General features: G+C 45.8%; 1 protein-coding gene across 8 annotated transcripts; it reads right to left on the bottom strand.

The window, feature by feature from the left end:
* Nucleotides 1–68: 68 nt before the first annotated feature.
* On the bottom strand, nt 69–19474 carry LOC120315775 (katanin interacting protein). Of its 8 annotated transcripts, none has more exons than XM_039360668.1 (25): nt 19205–19474; nt 18949–19118; nt 17911–18005; nt 17397–17531; nt 16412–16658; nt 15804–15932; nt 14690–14853; nt 13860–13966; nt 13138–13240; nt 12568–12780; nt 11637–11777; nt 9452–10229; nt 8483–9220; nt 7615–7817; nt 7256–7334; nt 6067–6244; nt 5539–5704; nt 5142–5299; nt 4960–5024; nt 4553–4663; nt 4066–4205; nt 3075–3176; nt 2639–2799; nt 2037–2128; nt 69–1915 (listed from the first exon to the last, which is right to left on the bottom strand). In XM_039360668.1, exons 1-25 carry the CDS (start codon nt 19264–19266, stop codon nt 1857–1859), a joined length of 4596 nt encoding a protein of 1531 aa, XP_039216602.1. In that variant the 5' UTR covers nt 19267–19474; the 3' UTR covers nt 69–1856. The 8 variants fall into 8 exon arrangements, 5 of the variants coding, with proteins under 5 accessions (XP_039216602.1, XP_039216603.1, XP_039216604.1 ...); XM_039360669.1 differs by having other exon boundaries at nt 13863–13966; XM_039360670.1 differs by lacking the exon at nt 15804–15932.
* Between the last annotated feature and the right edge of the window lies 1 nt (nt 19475).

Genomic DNA, 19475 nt, shown 5'->3' with positions numbered 1-19475 from the left:
GGGAGAGCAAACATAACACAACCCAATGTTTGCCATCAGGTGACTGCAGTAGAAATCATAAGAGTAAATTGTGTTTCAAAGCCAGGAATTTATTCTTCATGAAGCAATCAATCTTGTTACAAAACTGGATCTCTCAATCCTGTTCTCAACCATGATTCTTTGTTTCAGCTGAGAAATTTTAGTACTGCTATTGTTGAACACATGGGGAAATAATAATTACTTTATTACTTTAAAAAATTACTTTAAGCCCTAATAGTAAAAAAAAACAACCCACTCATCATCTCTTCCCATTCTCAGTCTACTTCAACAGCATTTAGAGACCAAGAATGATCTATGTGATGTTGGGGAAACGCACATCAACAAAAGCTGAGGTTTAACTTCACCATCTTCAACCACCTCATTCGGAGCCTAACCTGAAATCAGAGTTGCTCCTAATATAGAAAAGGCCAGTTGACATACACTGTGTACAAGACAACATCTCTGTTACAAGCAGAGGCAAGTTGTCTGCCAAAGAAATATTTATGTAGGAAAAAAGATCCAGATCTTTTTTTTGGGGGGGGGGGGGTGGTATTAAGCCCTGCTCTGGTACTTCTCTCTGGGCATTTAGGCAATGCTTGTGAAGGCTGAGCAAGAGCTCTGCCAAAGCCAAGTTGCAAAAGTTGCCAAATAAGGGCTGGGCTGGGCCAACTCAGTTGAAACAATAAGGCACGGATCCTCATTCTTTGCAGGAGCAGCTTTTGGACCCTGTGCTCAGGCTACAGAAAGGCCAGAAATGGGTCACACTGATGGTGCCAGCAAGCACAAAGGTCAGCTTCACAGCTTCTGCGGCTATTTAACTGCCAGGCTTGCATCTTCTTCCAAAGTCAGATGGCAATCTCCCCGGGCATCTATTGCTCTAACTAAGGAGGCACAATGTGATTAATAGGCTAATGATAGAAAAAAATAAGCTGGGTTTGTGTGTACTGTACAACAAACAGTAAATAATAGCACCACAACTGTGAGAATCTGGTACTTGCCACCAGTCAATATGCTGCAACTGGGAACATTTTAAATAAGGCGCTTGCTGTTCATGGAGGTTCAGGGCACTTTCTGCCTTTCAGCTCAGTTTTGGGAGATGCCTCCAAGGATAGAAGGCAACCCTGTGAGAATTGCAAAGAAAAGTACCAAGCCTCTCTGCTCCTTGCACCTTAGAAGCAGGTGGCAGCCCAGTGCAGTTGAACACCTGGCCATAGAGTTGCAGTGCTCTTTCTCCTAGCCACACTCGGCTACAACTCCAGCCCTCAGCCACTGTAGCTATTGTACAGGAAGTCCTTTGGGCTGGCCGCGGAAGGTGGCACCCTCCAGGCTTTGATGCTGTTTAATTTCTACAGTGGCTCACATACTTTCTCTGAAATTGCAGGGAAAATACACGATGTGCGTGTCAGTGATGCGCATGCACAAGGGGAAAAGGGAGCTGTGTGCTCCTTTGTCCTAGAGGCACCCGTTTTGGCCCTTTTCTCCTCCCATCCCTTCTCCCCCCAGTAAGCAAAGGGACCCCCTTCAAGGCTTCCTGTGGAAGTTACAGAAAGCTCCCCTTGTGAACCAGCCTGGGCTGGTGCACATGCTCTTTCCACAGCATACATCCAAGCCTGCTCGAGTTCAGCCAAAGCCTGTTGTGAGGAGAAGCAAGGAGAACTATAATCAGCCTATAGGTGACAAAAGTGCTTCCGATGGTCTCAACAGCACTAACAGCCAGCTCAATCCCACCCAGAGTTCTCCCTCATGATTCCAGTCGGAAATTGGGTGCCAGTGGTGCAGGCTGCCGCCTCTTCTTGGGCAATAAATGGGCCGTAGGAGTTGGCCACCCTGTTCTTTGCTCACTGTCTTGTTCTCCGCAATGGTCCTTTATCCTGAATGCAGGTTTTAGGACGAAGAGCTGGTGGGAGAGAAGAGAAGACTGCCCTCAGCTTTACCCGTTTGAAGAGACCTCCGGCCATCACAGGAAAGGCAACCAGACTATCACCCTTTACCATCCCTGCTAACCAAGGTGGACCAACCTGGATCAGCAGCTCCCTTTTGCTTCTTTCTGGAAGAGGATATAAGCTGGCTCTCATTCGTCAGTCGTACATCCTGGTCCTCTATCTGGTTGCTGTTGAGCCAAAACGATCAAAAAGGTCAGTGGATTTCCTGAACATTCAAGGAAGATCATTTTTGGAGTGGAACTATCTGCAAATCGTACCCTCCCTACTTATTCCATTCTCAATAACCCTGATTTGATGGGGGTTGTGTACCACTGTGGTTCCCCTCTTGTCCCCCCTAGGGGCACCTGCATTTCTGCAGCCAGGTCCTCAGTGCCAATCAGCAAAACGAACATGGAGCTGAAAGAGCAGATGGGCTTGGCACAGGAACATTCTTGTATCAAAGAATTATCTAGCGCACAAAGGCTCTCTCTTATGGAAGCTCACATCAGATCATGCTTGTCTAATTAGATACTTATTTATTGTTTGCTTTTATCTAACCAACGTTAGATAAAACATAGGCAGAATTTTTTTTTGTTACTGACGTCTAATATTACTCAGGATTAAAAGTAAGTTGAAAATGATCAGAGGAAAATTATCACCTGCTCCCTAGAGAAAGAGTTACAAATGTACCCACACACCTAACCATGGTGCTCCTCTCCTGCCAGCAGATCTTCTCGTCCTCTGTAAAGAGGAAAGTATGATGGGGAACGACAGGGTCACAAGTAGGAAGAATGCCAGGGACCAGATGGCTCACCATATCGAGAATGCCGTTGTATACCAGCAAATCATCCACAAGGAGCTGAGTCCCAAAAAGAGGGGGTAAAAAGTTGAAGGATCTGATAATCACATAGAAATGAATTTGCACCTTCTGCAAGAGGCCAGTGGTGCACTTAGTCCCCAACCCAGGCAGGAGGCTTGTACCCCAAAGGGAGAAAAAGATGGATACATCTGCCTTCTGCCCCCCCCCCAACTTCCAGCCCCCATTTTAAGCCCTGCTGCTTCAGGAGTCTTCTCTCTCTGCATGAATGCTGAATTAGAGATTCAGGATGAGATAGTTTGTAAACAGGTACTTACTCCAAATTCCTTGACTCCTCTCTGGGGAGTTTTTGCATAATTCCATAGCTTGATCATGGAAATGGTAGTTGGCAAGTCAAAGATAATGTAAACTCGATTCACCTACCACCAGGAATGAAGCAGAGAAGAAATTCTTTTAGAGAAATCTCAGTGAGGACTATCTTAACTCCAGTCAGAACTGTTTTGTACATGTTTGAAACTAAATCTGATTAACAGATTAAAGTTACTCTGGGCTGTGAAACTGGATGTGGATCAATGCTCTTCCTCCTCCCCTGTTAGTGAAAGAAAAAGAAAAATGCTGCTGCCCAGGACATCACATAACAAGTAAACAAACCAAGTATGGGGGCGAGAGCAAACTTCTTTACTCAGAGGAAGAAACCATCTATCCATCCATCCACCCATACATTCCTCCATCCATCCATCCCTCCATACATACATACATACATACGTACCAAGACAATAACAGTGGACATTGCAATACCTGGAAACAGTAGAATAGAAGAAAAAGAGCTGGAGAAAATTACAAAGTATAAATGCCCACAAATAGAAGTAAAACATCTGTAGCAAAAGAAAACAAAGATAGTGAGAGGGTCCAATCCCAGAACATCTGAAGCACCTCTTGAATACCATTGTGGCAATGACAAAATTGCAAAAGGCAATTGGAACATCAGACATCCTGAGCTGACACCTTTAACACCATCAAAGAACATCTGCCAATCACAGGTCCTTAGGAAGGACTCAATAGATGGACAAACATGCCAAATCCAGTCTAAACATCTGGCTGACTATGTAACCAATCTCTTTTCCCCTTAAAGACGACCCCAAAAGAGGATATAGTAATTTTTCAAGCCCTGAAATGCTTCTTCCACAAAACCCAGAGGAAGCATCCAAATAAGGCAATTAGAGGCTCATCCATCAGCTGTTGGGGCAGCTGTTCACCTGGTTTTCCAGACAGTCAGTGCATATGACAGCATGCAAGAGGGAAGCGTACCAGCCCTGGCAGAATTGGTGTGAGCCACATGTGCCTTCCATCAGTGCTGTGATTTACACCGTCAATGAGTTTGTCTGGTGTTCGAATATCTCCATATACTCCCTCCAGGACATTGACGCTGTCTGGAAAAGCTGCAATGTCTGAAAAAGGGCATTCATCAAGGAGAGCATCTGGCCTAGATGGTCTCCCAGCCCCGTTGTGCTGCAAAGCCCCACAGCTTCTGAGACATCCGCAGGAGCAAACAAGGCTGGGGGTCCTGCTTGGGTCTCCTTCAATCTGAAGAGAAGCCTTTGAAGGCAGAGAAAGAGAAAACTCCAGCTGCACCATAAAAGAATCATGGCAGGAGCAGCTGGCAGCAGGCAGGAAGACCATGCTCCCCTGGGCCTGCAGGGGCCCTGCTCTGGCCAGCTTTCTCTGGCTTGGCTGTGAGCTCCAGGGGAGGGAGGCACCCTCAGAAATGGTCCTGTCTACATGGCAGAAAGGATACTGTTCTGATTTAAAAGAATCTTCTCCCCGTGTTCATTATACAGGTCCAGCCCGTTCAAACCGATGTAATATGGATCTCCCCAACTTGTGAGTAGCTGTAACTGGAAGATGACTGATGGAGGTTATTGAGAAAATATGTCTTTGTTAAAATACTTCCAGCCGACTTTTATTCCTTGGGTATCTGCAAGCAGGTGGAAAGACCCTAAAAGCCAGCCTTGTGGAAAACAAGGGCTATGATGTCTGCAGTGAGGGGTCTGGCAAGGAGAAGCAGCTGGGCACCCAGGGAAGCTGGGAATCAAATAGGGCACCACTTTTAGGAGGGCAGCCTGCAGAGAGCCCCGAGCCCCCAGCATCCTCCAGCCCAGAAGTACAACCGAAGGCCAAAGCCAACTCCACATAGAAGGATACACCCACATGGCATTAGTGGTGCTTCATACTCCATGCTGCCTTGCTCCCTCTTCTTCACTTCGCTCCTGTCCAGTGAGGATGGAGACTGTCACAGCACTGTGAGATGCCATCATTACTAGCTACAAAAGCCATTTTGAAATGACAGTTATCATCCAGTGGAACAATCGGTTGCCCAAACTCACCGCTCACGTGCAGGAGCAACTGTGGGGCCCACAAGGTAGTTGATGAAGAGGATCTCTTGAGCAAAGTCAAAGTGGCAGTTGCCTGGTCCTTTTCGAATAAGAAAGCCCCCAGGGGGGGAGATGCAGCAGCCATCCAACCACACATGGACCATCTTTGCCTGGGGAAAAGCAGAAAACCAGGAAACGGTATCCACTGAGGAACTGGAGTCACCTGCTATCAAGACTAGTAAAAGCGAGCTCCCTCACCCGCCACTTTACCTCCCAGCATGCTACCCAAAGGTTGAGCAGAGCAAAGAGGTGGGAACTGCACGGAAGGACAGAGAACCTTCTGCCGGGGGAGCTGGCTCCTGTCTTTGTCTGCCTGGCGTTTCCTGGAGAGTTCTGCACTGGGCCTTACCCCTCGATAGGTGTCCTCAGGAGATTTATTATAGTTCCAGATGCGAAGCCCTGCGATGTTTTCTACTTGGGTGAAATGGATGGTTACCAGGTGATCTTCTCCAGGGCAAAAGGGAATGAGCCACATGTGGGTATCTTCCATAGTGATGTTTTTTCCATCAATCAATCTAGGAGGAAGCACAGGAATTGGCTGGGAAGGGAATTTGGATACGTACACATTTATTGCAGAAATGTATATGCCAGGCCACTTGCTTTGCAATCAATAGCATTTCAACCTCTCTTCCGTTATGATCACTTTTTAGCTGACTGCAAAACCCTGGGCCCTGGGACTGTCCTTCCTGCCTGGAGGGAATGTACCACCCTTCCTATGCCACGGTCAGGAAATCTCCACTAGTTTTCAATTATCAAGGTTCCTGGGAGCTGGAGATTTTCTGGAGAACCACAATAGACAACATCATCCTGAAACACTATCAGTAGCAGCCTACATCTGCCTTCTGCATAAGCTTCCCGTCTCTTGAACGATGCTCACTTATCTAAGGTCCTTGAATCATCCACATACTCCACAAGATCGTTGAGATCCTGAGGGGAAGCAGAGAGCTGATCCACAGAGAATGGGATTGCTTGGCCATCCTTTCCAACCACTTCGAGCCCTGTCAGTCCAAGGTAATGTGAATCGCCCCAAGAAGCAGTAAAATTCAGCAGCAGGCCTGAAAGGAGATAGAGGAGGCACAGGATCAGCTTCCGAGCAGACATTAATCTTACCACAAGAACAAACTGTAGCACAACAAGGAACTAGACGGTTGCTCCCCGCCCCTCTGCTTGGAACATCCTATGACGATACCTTTAATACCACTGAACAACATCTGCCTATCCCAGGTCCTTGGAAGGACTTGATAGATGGACAAAAATGCCAAATCCAGTCTAAACATCTGGCTGACTGCAACCAACCAGGAGGAATCCAGTACCAGAGAAAAGCAGGGCTGAGCTACTAGAGGCATACATTTGTGTGCTATATTTGTGATTAAAAATCTTAGAACAGTTAGCAATTAACAAAAACATTCAAAATATGAAAAATAGTATTTTAAGTCCTGCAGCATTCGTTCAGAGAAGGGCTAAGTAAACAGGAGAGTCTCTCTGCAATCATAGGTGCAAAAGTGACAGGTTTCAGAGGGAAGAGCATTCCAGGGTGCCGATGTCATACTAGGCCCTGGGGCTCTACAGTTTTTGGCATGGAACAAGACCTCCCCCCAAAACCACCACACTTGGCCCAGCCTCTGTCTGAGAGAAAGAGCACATGTTCTTCTTTGTCTGCTCCGCAAGCTACACTGGTTGTCGGTTCCAATTCAAGGTGCTGCTTTGGACCTTTAAAGCCATTTGTGGCATAGGACTGAGTTACCTGAGGGAGCGCCTCTTCCCGATTACTTCCGCCAGCCCCATCAGTTCTGGCAGAAGAGGCACGCCCCGGGTCCCGTCTGCTAAGGAATAATGCCTGGAGAGACCCAGGAGATGGGCACACACCCTGTGGAACATCCTCCCTCTGGTGTGAGAGTATATATAGCTATTATAACCATTAGTCAATGATTCTTCTTTCATTAAAATATTGAACTTTTCTTTAAAAGGGTCCCTGCGCCTAGAAATCAACAGAACATTGAGTGAAGAACCCATCCACACAAGCACCCCCGTTCAGAAGACAATGAAGATGGGAAGAGAGGACGTACATTTTCCAGAATAGATTCCAGGTTCTTTGCTTGTCACGACCTCGGAGAAGGAATCTGACCCTGCAATTTGCTCCTGACTCTAAAAAAGTTTGGATAATCAAGGGGCAAGTCAGAACAAAATCAATCAATTTCTTTTGATTGCAGTAGAAACATTCTGAGAAATACAGCAGACTCCTCTCAGAGTCCTGAGAAATGTAAGTAGTTGGAATAAAATACAAACATCTCAAGCGGTCAATTCCAGAAAAGTATTTCAATTAAGCACCAGAATAGGACATTTTCAAAGCCCTCTTAAAGCCACTGTAGTTGTGCCCTCATCTTAGTTCCCAGAGAAAGGCCCCTTTCACAGCGGGAACTCTCACCGGCTTGTTTTCTGTCCTGGAACCCGCCTGAGTGAAGGGCCTCTCATCTCCGTCAGCTGTTCTCGGCCTCTTCAGCTCCTCCTCGTAGCCCAAGCTGTTCCTACTCTCAATTTCCTCCTCGCAGGACTCGTCGTAACAGTAAATGGCCTCCAGAATGTCCTCATCTGTCGTGAACAGGATGGTGTCTCCAAATTGCTCTGGACCTGAAACATTTGAACTTCATGGTGACACTATCCACAAGATTAACAGCTCCTCCCTCTCCCTTCCCCTTCCTGGCAGTAAAGTTCATGCAAGGAAGGAGTTAATATCCACAAATGAAAATCCTAAATTTGTATTAAGGTATTGCCTTGATCCAGCTAACTGAAGTCAGAAGCCTGTGTCTGCAATAAAGAGAAAAAGGCTATAAGGAAAAAGTTAGGATGCGGGCACCAGGTTAGAGTTCTAAATGAACCTGCCTTCTGCAGAGGTCCTGTCGGGTCTAGGACTAATATATGCTTTGGCTGGATTCTACCAACTTGTTACAGCTTCATTTATTTGGACTTATTTGTCTTATATCTGGCCCTGTCAGATGGCCCTGGCTTCCCGTATGAGTGGACAAAGCCACAGAGCATCCAAGATTCTTACACCAGGCAACCGTGAATACAAAAGCCAAATACTGGAATACCCGGCAAACAAAACCAGAAAGGCTGAGTAAGGTTGTTCTCCCAGCTTACTATTGGCTTTGATGAAAAGTCTACTTCTCTTGTATAATTAACAGAGGGAAGAAGAAAGGCTGGCTAGTTGGATGACCAGAGCCAAGATCTACCAGCCACTGCCCCTCCCTCTTTGAAAAGGCAAGTTTAAAAATCAGAGACAGTTTGCCCCCTACCTCCAGTGAGTGTCCCTGAAGCCTTGGCAATTTCTCCTTGGAAAATGCAGCATTCATCCAGGAGAATAGAGAGGTCCTTCACCCCCCGAAAAGAATGGATGCGAGACTTGTTGTAATTCCAGATGCGAATCATGGCTACTTCACATGACTTTGCAAAGTCCAGGCAAACACAGTGGGACTTTCCTGGAGTGAAGGGAGCCAGCCAGAGGTGCATGTCATCCTGTGTCCGGTTCACTCCATCCAGCAGATTAGTTACAATCCGGGGGTCTTTGCCATACGCAGCCAAGATGTTGATATCGGGTGGGCTGGCTGTGATTTTTACAATCTGGATGGGCTCACCTTTTGAGCTAAACAGCTCAAGTCCATTCAGACCAACATAATGCCTGTCTCCCCAGGTTGACCTGATATCAAGTTTTAAGTGCTGACCGTGAGGTAAGATGGGGATTTTAAATTCGCTCTCATCCTCCAAGTCTAAGCAGTTGTCGTCCTTCTTCTGTGCTAGCAGCTCCCGTGTCTGGTCCTTTATTCTGAGCTTCTGAGCTTCTTGCCGGCTAATTTTCTGCTGATGGAGAAACTCATCAAAAATGTCACCTTGGAAATCCATATTGGATATTCGGCCATGATGCAAATGATTGAATTTCAACAACGAATTCCAAGATTCCTGCAGCATGTGCTCCTGAGAAGTGCCCCACTTGGCTCTTGAGGGCCTCGTGCTACCCTTGGCTGGGAAGGGCTCCTCTGAAAGAGAGAAATTAGTGTCAGATGATGAAGGGGAGGCACCTTTTAAACAAAATGTAGAAATAAAATGAAAGCAGCAAATAGCCAGTAACATTTATGAATTCTTCAGCTCAACACAATATTCAAAGAACTAAAGAACAGCACGGGAAGATCAGATTCTGCTCAAAATTGGGTAACCAGACAATCTCTAGAAGATCTGAGAGAATTTGACTGGTGGTCATCAGCTCTTACCTTTGTCAAGTGCAGCTTCCTCCGTAGATAAGGGGTGGCTGAATTCTTCCTTCTCTCTGTCTTTAAGGTCTTGGTCAGGGGGAAGCAGCTTGGTTGGACCACTGGGTTGATAAAGGAGTGGTTTCCAGGGGCCCAGATCAGGGATGGACCCCTGGGTCTCCTCCGAGGGTCTCTCGTCTGCCTCGGGGGCCTCCTTGTTGGGCTGCTCTTCCTCAGTTGGAGAGAGATGGGGACAGCCTCTCTTGATGCTCTCTGAAGGCAGCTGGACTTGTAATCCCAAAGGAGGCAGTTTTTGCTTCCCAGAGCTAACTTGCATCTCCCCCTTTGCTTCAGGGGAGGTCAAAATATCAGGGGAAGTAAAATTGGCTGACTGAGAACATTCTTCCGTTTTCTCACTCAGGGAACTGTCATCCTCAGGGGAGACACACCTTGCGGTCTCCAATGAGACAAGGCTGTTGATGTTTGGGTTGGGCTGGAGAGACTTTTCCCATTGGTCAGGATAACTGGTTCTCTCTTTTTCCTCAAGGCAGTCTTCTTTTATGGAAGGCTTCTCCCAACTGAACAGCAGCAGCTTGTCAAGCTCCTCTCTCAGATTTGCAGAAGACCAATTCTTGTCTACTTTTCCATTTAGAGAAAGGGGAAGGTTTGTTGGGAGATCAATGGAGGTGCAGCCATTGCCATTAGAATCATGAGCCAAACAGCCCTTCTGCAGCTCCCCAGCAAAGATTAGACACCCATCAACGTATACAATGATATTTCTCGCTCCAATATTCAGATCCTGATGAGACAAAGAAAGACGCTCAGATGGGCAAGCAAAAGCCAACCTTCCTGAAAACCTCCAGATTCTAATGTACATGTTTCTAATTGGTAAAAAACTGAAGAGGCCCCTGCTGAGATCTCAGGAATTAAATGTACAATATGCAGAGGAATTGGGTTGAAAAATGGATGGTCTTCCTTCAGGTGCTCACCTGGCTTTGAATTTGGGATGGGTCCTGGAAGACGGCAACATGGCTATGTCTCATTTATAACCTTCGGTAGTGGGGCAACCTTCTGCTTCCCATGTTCTCACCCAAAGCTGCTCCTCCAAGTTCTTTGTTCAGAAAAGGAGAATGGCAGAAAAAAGTAAAATGGTGAACCCATCCACTTTTGGCTCTGCCCTGGCTGGCACAGATAACTCTGAGCAGGAATAAGGTGATTTGTTTTGGGGGCTGCACTGTAAGAATCAATCTGACTAGCACAGCCTTTTCTCCTAATATGACAGAACGGAGAATCCATTTTGGGTTGAACATAGTTTAGGATGGCATGTTAAACTCTGCTCGGGGACAGTCGCCTGGATTTTCCCCACAAAGCATTTCATTCTGGGTTGAGCAATTGACCTCCCTCCCTTTTTTGGTGTTCCATTGACCTTCCCTGTTTCCTCAGAATAGGGCTTCCCACTTGCTGCCCAAGGAACGACCTCTCTAAAGATAGGCTCTCTTCTCAACACATCTGGAAAGGTCAGTCATCAGCCACAAAGGTGCAAGACTGAGCTGAAGAAGTCAAATGGGTGCTTCTAATTCAAATGCTATTTACAAACCTTGGAAAATCACATGACAATTCCATGAGCAGGTTATTTGGTACAAGGGTATACACATATATACACCTCTTGCTAAGCGCACAGCTGAGGACAAGTCCTAAAGGATCAGGATTTGCTTCTCTCTAATCCAGCTCGGAAAATCCTATTTGCCTCACTACCTGGAGCCAAAGCAAACAAAGCAGCTCCCTCTGCAAAATATATCAGAATCAGGGAAGCAGAAATGTCTCCTAGGGGATTTGGCTGTGGCTCCTAAAATAACCTTGCTCCCTCTACAAATAGGCATAGCATGTCATCAGTGTCGCTCTTGGGCCAGCTGGAGTTCCCAAATTGAAGGAGAAGGCTTCTAAAAGAGCCAAGCATGAAGGAGGGTGGCATGTGAACAGATCCCATTGTACAAAAACATTCCATTGCCAAACATTTCCAGCAGCAACATAACGTTTCAGCCTTGCTTCCAAAATAGAATAATGTCAACCTCATGTTAGAATTAAGCCAAATAAAACAGTTAACACAGTTGTGGCTGCTTGCCCCCCTCCCTTCTCCTGTTCTAGAACACGCTAGCTTCTACTAAGTATGAAAAGCCAAAGCTCAGATGCCAGAGCAGTCACTTACACCATGAATGGCTGGGCTGTAATTCCAGATCCTGATTCTAGATAGTCCAAAGTCTCCTGAGAGGCTGGTATTTCGGACAATGAAGTACAGCTGCACTGGAGGCTGGAAGAGGCATGACCAGGGGAGAACCTCTCTGGGGACCTATAACACAAGGAAACTGATGGTTGGCCCATCACCCTGGAGCAAAGCACAGCACTGGCTCTGGGGGCCCTGAAAGAAGCCAGCGAGACGAAAAGCTGTGTGCTTCCTCTGGCTTCTTCTGTCTTTGAGCAAGCAGAGTCTGCTTGAAAGTGCGAGGCCGGTTCCAAGGCTGACCTGCTCAGCCTAATCCGCTTTAGTGCTAGTTAGAATACCAAGGGGCTACCAGTGAGAATTAGCAGGGGCTGACATATCTGATCACCTCCTCTCTCTTAGGAAGGAATCAGTAAGTCTAAAAAAAGTTCCTAGTCTCACCGCTGTAGAAGATGTCAGTTCAAAATTTTATCATACTTTTTATCATACAACTACAACTCTACGTGAGAAGATAGGTTGTTTCTGTCTCCTCTATTTACTGTAGTTCTTATGCTTGTTATTAAAACTGATTGCTGAGCTCACAGCTGATGTGCAATCCACAGGCCCTGGAACTCGATTGAGGTGAGTGGAGTAGGTTTGGTCCTTTGCAACAGCTAGCAAAGCCAGCAGCTTTAGTTCCAAATTAACCATGGCCATCACAGCCCTGAGAAGAAACAGAACCCAACATCCCACCAAGGGGTGGAAAGCTGTGCAAGAACCCAGGAACACTTTTGCACAGCTCCAACTTGAACACCAGCTGTTTTAGAAATAAAGAACCCCTGGGGCAGATTCACTTGGTTGAGATGAATGGCCATAGAAATTAAATAAACGTGCAAAATTATGTCTGCTGTTCCTTGAAAATCAACAATTGGAGGCTTACATTTGTGCTTTGGTTAACTAAGCAGCTCAGCTCTCCAGGTGGATCTGCATGCCGAATGTCCACATCGTGAGGTGACACAAACACTCTCTCAAAATTCAAGTCAAAGAACTCCACTTCTGTCAGACCCACACGGGACACGTCTCCCCAGTTGGAGAGGATCTCTATAGTGATATAGATGGCATCCCGGACCTCCTTTTCCAATCCCACATAGTCCTAAAAAGAAAAATTCAGAATCCTGATCTCAAATTGACCTGAACATGACACGCATGACAGTGCCAAAGAGACCTGGAGGGGCCCAGATGGATCCTGTCTGGCTTCTTGTGTAGGGGGTGACCCATGGCTCAAGCAAGCCTTCCCCTTTAGTCCAACACCAGGCACGGAACATAAGTATTCCAACTCCACATTTCTGCTCTCATAGTCTATGTATGATGTGCTGGAATGTCCCGTTTTGCAGAGGAAAACTATCTGGAATTCACATCCTCTTCAGGACCATCCAACCATCCTTGCTAAGTAACACAATTGGGATGAAGATGAGGAAACTACAGTTCAAAATTGTGACTTGCTTCCTACCAGAACAGGAAGCTCCAGCTGTCCAAAGCCCAAAGCTGCAGGGCCATGGCAGACGGATAGAGTCTCGGTCTTTTGCAGAGCTTTGAGAAATTTCTTCTGTTGCCTAAACATTGAAGAGACCACAGGAAAACAAGCAGCAAAGTCAGTGCTTTTTTCTCTGGACCCAGAAGGGCTATTGATTTGAACTCATTCAGACACTTGGAAACTCTCAAGACAAAGATGTGAAGGTGGAAGATGAGGTAGCAGTACTGATAGCTGTGAACAATCCAGCCCTGCCTTTCTTATTAAATGGCTCGAGCCTTAATGCCCAGACATGAGCCATCAGCAACCCAAAGTAGAAAATATGCCATTAGTTTTATTGATAAAGAATACTACTGCAAGTTTGCAGAATATTGAATATAAACCAAGAACCAGTAAGCTGAGATGCTGTTTCTTGTGTTGCTCAGAGCACAAGGTTCACCATTATGAAAATACTGACGTCTCAAATTTTTATGAAGAACCTAGCTCAGTCTCCAAATCACCTTTTGCCATCCCATACCCCAACCTACGGCCTTCACAGACACCCTTTGCAGATGAAGATACTTGTGCCCATGTTGCCTTCCGCATGTCCTAGTAATCAGATGCAATGGAGAGCAGAACTAGCAGAGGAGTCCATTGGGCATCCCCATGCAGAGATAAAAGTATATTGCACCTGAGAATGGACTCAAAGGATTCAAAACTGCCACCTGTTTTCCAGAAGTCCAGTTTGTTCCAGGGCTGTGGAGATAACTGCATCCTCCTGCTGTTCTGGAGGAACGTCCACTGTTGCAGAACCAGAAGCCAGCAGTGACTGCACAGAAGGGAAATAAGAACAAACTCACAAGAGAACTTCACTCTCCAGACAATGAAGCTGGGGACTGGTCTGAATTGGGAGGTCAGTATATATGCTGAACTCCCACACCCTATTCAAGCAGTCAACATCCCTCTCAAGGACTCTTGGCAGAGAATATTCTATCTGTCCTTCCTTTCACAAACCACAATCACCAAGTAGATGAATCTGGACAGCGATTCTACAAACATTAGCATGGTCAATTTTTAATAAGATTCTGCCACGGCTACACAAGAATTGATTGCTTGTACACACAGGAGCTTCCTTTTCAGGAATGGAAAAGAGTTATAATTCAGCCTCACCTCCAGGCAAGCATGAGGACTTCTCTTCTTTGAAAGTTACTACTCTCTTCCTAACAGCTTCTAAAATGTTAAATAATAGACTACAAAAAGGAGACAGGTAATTCTTCCTAAGAAAACCAGTTTCTATTTCATATGAAAAAAAAATTCTAGGAAGCCAAGGAAAAGAAAGCCTTTCTTTAACGTTGGACAGAGCACATGGTCCATTTCAAGGCAAATGGTTGCAAAGCAACATTTTGGAAGAACATCCTGATCCTGTCAGATCCCTCTGTGCGGTAGCCAAATAGTCAGCTTCCATAGCAGAGGCCAGATGGAGCAGGGAAGTCTATGCCCAGCCACCTGCTGTGGCTGTCTTTGAATAAGACACGTCCCCTGTGCTACTGACCTCTGTGGAGACCTCCAGCTGCCTACAGAGCAGCTCCTTTCGTAGTGTCTCATTTTCTGCTCGCATAGCTTTGAGGACAATGGAAGCAGCATTTGCTGGATCCTTCTTCTCACACACATTTTTCCGAACAGCTGAGAGTGGTCTTTCTGATCGGCTTCTTGGTCCTAATGTCCAAAAGAAGCAGAAAATATTTTTTTGAACCCTTAGTCAGAGGGAAGCAAGTTGGGCCTGAAACATCCCCGTGGTAAGATTCTCGAGTCATAGGAGTGGAAGTTCCTAGATAGCATAGAGACTAAAAAGAGCAAAACTTAGTGGCAGCCCAAATGGACGTCAGAGAAATAATGCAGTCTTCTGGGAAGGAGTTGGTCCCTGGTTCCAGCCAAGGCTAACAAGATCCCACCAAGTGAGAAGGTGTGGCATCCAAAGACCGTACGAAGCCTCCTGTGTTACTCTCATAGAATGGGCCAAGCAAAACCTGATGATTCTGGGCAGCAATATTTCAAGAGTAGCAGAAGAATTAAGGTGGTGAATGTAAGTGTTCAACAGGCTGTAGTGGGCAAATGTAAAGGCTGAATGTGGGAACAGCTTTACTAAAGAAGAATTAAGGTGGTGTGAAAAACAGAATGAATAAAGAAACATTTCAGTGATGTTGATGCTGAACTATATTTATGCACCAAGAAAAATAAGGAGAGTGACAGGCAAAGGAAAGAAACAGTAGAGATCAAAATGCTAATTAACAGGAAGAAAATTGAGTAAAGTAGGACACTTGGCTGGCTAAAGGCATATTCTCAAACCAATGTTCTAAAACACAACTGTCACCCTAAGGCCTGACATCGACATCTAAGGAAATCTGCCATCCCAATCCAGAGAATCATGCTAGGCGCAATCCTCTCTTTCTGCCCAGAAGAGAGAGCTTTTTGCCTAGCCAAGGAGGTCTCCAGGGGCTACAAGCATCAGAGAACTAACATGAATGTCAACACACAGAATTATTCTGAGCATGGCCTTGTTCAGAGAAGAGAAATGACAGGCACATTTCTACTGCCTTTCACCACTGCAGCTTCTGTATGCCTGTCAAGCTCTTAAGGGGGCCACTTAGAAACCATCTCTCTCTTACTGGAGGTGGTTCCTTCCTGCTCTTCCAGGCACCGACGACCTGCAGCCACCGAACTTATGGGCTTGACGGGAATGTAGGGTTCAGCAGTGCCCTTCCTTTTTGCAGAGAGAGTTTGCTCCTTCTTAATGCCTGCAGGAAGAGCAGATACCAATACCAGGAACTTATTCTAAAGGCAGTCAGCATCCAGCACAGCCTTCTCAGGCTGTCTTTAAGACCAGGGGCTAGAATTACACTCAAAGGCAATCTCTGCCCTTGTTTATCGGGCACATAAGGACCCTTTCTTTTGAGGATTCCTTCAGGGCCAAGCCAGCCAATGCACTCTTTGATTCTGAAAATAAAAAACAGTCAGCACGGTACTGGATTTATCCAGGCAAATTTTAAAATACTTTTTAATGAAGAGTCAATAACAATGGTAAAAGACAATATACAGTTAAGCTCTCAAAAGACAAAAACAAAAAAGCAAAGGGAGAATAAAAAGTGCAAAGGAAAAAAGAAAAGAACAAATAAGAAAAAGAGAAAGAAATACTTAAAGAAGAGACTTCGAATCTTCATCACAAAGAGGACAAACAAAATTAGTAACTCTCCACCTCGGTCATAAGTGGGCCTACCTGGGCAGTTTGGCTTGAATTCCAACGTGAAAAGCCCAGTGGCCAGAGCAGAGCCTGTGCCAGACAGAGGAGAGAGAGCTGCTTTGGCAAGAACCGGCACAGCAGCCCCTCCCAGACGTGCTGCAGGTTCTTTCTTCTCAGGGGCTTCAGTGGGAACCTCCTCCTCGATGGAGTCAGAATCCTCGGAAGAACATTCCCCTTTCACCTGTTTTTGGCTCCTGGCCAACTCCAAGCTTTGTCGGAGTTCCTGGCATAAAGAGAAGGAGCTCAGACATCACTCCAACATCTCCAGATATTACTGGAGGAAGACTTGGGAGGGCCACTGCCAATCACCGCAATCAATGCAGACAGCTCAAAATTATTTTGTCTTAACTTCTTTAAACAGGATTTCTTCTGCTTTGAAGAAAACATCTGATTTAAAGTAAAATCTGGATTTAAATGTAAATGGATGAAATCTGCATTCATAACTTCAAACTTAATTATCACCAATTACCAAATGAACTGAGAAAAAAGCACAGATATCAAATAGTTTAGTTGCAATGTCATACATAAAAAAAATTAAAAGGAAAAATGATACAAAATCTGTGTGATGAGGACAGTTAAAAAGAGGTAGTTTTCTTATTCTGGAATATAAGAACCCAAAAACTTCTCATGCCCTTACCTAACCATAGTTAAAATATGGAAGTTGTGACAACGGCTGCCAACTAGAACAGACAGAGAGGTTGCTAAAGATAGTTATTCAGGATGGCTAGTTAAACCCACCCAGATGAGAATCTGAATGCCAACCGCTGGGCTGGGGAGCCTGAAAAAATATGCCTTTGATCTGATCTGCAAGATGCCCTCCATATCCTTCTGCTCTATCTTTCTGACGTGGTCTTGAAAGCCACAAGGAGCAGGGCTATTTTGCCCAAGGTTGTTTTCTAGGGGGAAGGACAGAATGCTTCCAAATTCCTGTGCTGGTGATTGATCCAACAGATCTATTTACCTGGGAAGTACCATTCTCTTCATACTCAGTTGTCTGCAAATCTAAACTTTCATCAGATTCAAAATCCTCGGAATACTCGCAAGGAGGAGCAATGTAGAGCTTAGATCCAGTTTCTGTCTTGATCTGCACAGCTTTCTGAAAGATTGAGAAAAATCAGTACACAATACATTACTATTACAGCCTTGAGGAATAAATTGTTTTTAGAGCTGCAGCCATCACATGTCAGGAACTGTTATAATCAGACCTGATCCTGACTGGCTCCATAACTCTGTCCTTGTTTTTATTTTAGGATCACTTTTATGTTTTCCAACCGATATTTGTTTTCAGTGCTCCTGTTTTATGTCTTGTCTATGACTGGACTTCTAACCTTAAGAGTCTTACAATGCCCTATGAGCAAATTGAAGAATGCTGCATACTTAACACATCACTTCATTTATTTACATTTGTTGCATGCTACTGTAATCCAAAAAGATACCAGGATGGGAACTCTAATGCTCACTCTTCTTTTTCATACCTGGAGCCACTCCCGGCGTTGGATTTTACTAGGGGCACTTTGGATGCTCCTCTCTTGCTGCTCTCCTTGTTTTAAAAGGTCTTTGGTACTCACAGCTGAAAGGAAATGGGGAATAGTATGAGTAAAAGGGTCAAAATCCAGACACCCTGCATAGCGGATGGATTTAGTTTATTATCATTATTTCTATGCTGCCCCAATCATAGAGTCTGGTCAATAAACCACCATTTGGGGGAACATTTTTGTATGCTGTTAAATTTAGCAACCAGAATGCTATTCCAGGTGTAAACACACCAAAATTTGTATAAAGGCACTACATTTCCTCACGTGGCATTCTAACTCTGATGACGTCAGAATTTGGCTGATGAAAGCTCAATAACTCTTTTACTTACAGGCTTGTTTATATTAAACGGTCCTGTTTATTTTTATCCTGGTGTTCGTTTTTCTATATATTTATATTTATATAAATATACACTGTAACGAAGCAAGGCATATGCATCATATAGTCCCAAAGGTCTATGCTGAAGTTCAAAGGATTAGTACCCATCCTGGTGTATATAATAGCTCAATGACAGCAATTATTCTGCTGCTGCTTCCTCTTACTTTTTAAGCCCTTTTCCAAGAAGGGGAGCTCTGGAAGCTACCAGAGGGAAAAAGCCATCACCTATGCCAACTTTCACAATTCACACAGATGGTATTCCTACCACGAACCTCATGACTGAAAATGGAAACTGAAACAAGCTGAGGAAAGTCTGTGGGATTTACTGCAAGCGAAGGAAACATTCACCCGAACTGGGAAATTATTAACTCATGGCTTATTTCCGGCCTTCCATAAATAAATAAATATACAAACAAACAGACAAATAAAACCGTCTGCACTCAAGGCAATATATGACGTTTTCTCAGATTTGATGTTACGTATCAAATTTCTTATTTACTGTATAAAACTCCTGCTTTTCATGTTAAAAAATTCCCAGATCGAGGAACCTCAACCAGAGGCGACGCTGATCTCTGGATGGTCGCGACCGGAAACGAACTCACGGTTCGCCCTGACGGTTCGCGCGCCGCCGCTCCCGAGCAGGGCCGGAGGGCTGACTTTGCGGCCGCGGCTCGCCTCCGAGTTGGCGCCGTTCACGTACAAAGTGAAGCCCTGCTCCAGCTGTTTCAGCCGGAGCTGCAGAGGGTCCTTCCTCTCCAGGGCCTTCAGGGTCCTGGAACCGAAAACACGGGCTGTTGTTTGCGACGGCCGGCAGGCGGATGCCCCAGCCCAACCCCGGCCCTCCCGCGGGCGGCTCACCTGTTCCTCTGCTGCAGTAGCACCAAGTGCTCGTCGTGCTTCTCGTCGAAGTCGGTCACCATGGCCCCGGGTTACGGGCGCCTGCAAGGCGAAGCCTGGTGAGCGCCTTCCGCTAGCTCGGGGCTGCAGGCGGCGGGCGGGCCGGCCGGGTCTCCGCGACAACCGCTGCCGCTCCCTCCCGTCCCCTTCCGGGCCGCCGGGCCCAGCTAGGCCAGCGAAGCTGCCTCCGAGCCAGGCCCGCCGCCGCCGCCTGTTGGGCCGTTGCCGTGGT

This window comes from Crotalus tigris, unplaced genomic scaffold (genome assembly GCF_016545835.1).
Source record: "Crotalus tigris isolate CLP2741 ecotype Arizona unplaced genomic scaffold, ASM1654583v1 scf7180000019173.45859301935:6455823, whole genome shotgun sequence".
NCBI classification, from domain to species: Eukaryota; Metazoa; Chordata; class Lepidosauria; order Squamata; family Viperidae; genus Crotalus; species Crotalus tigris.
This window is presented reverse-complemented; position numbering and strand designations above follow the sequence as displayed.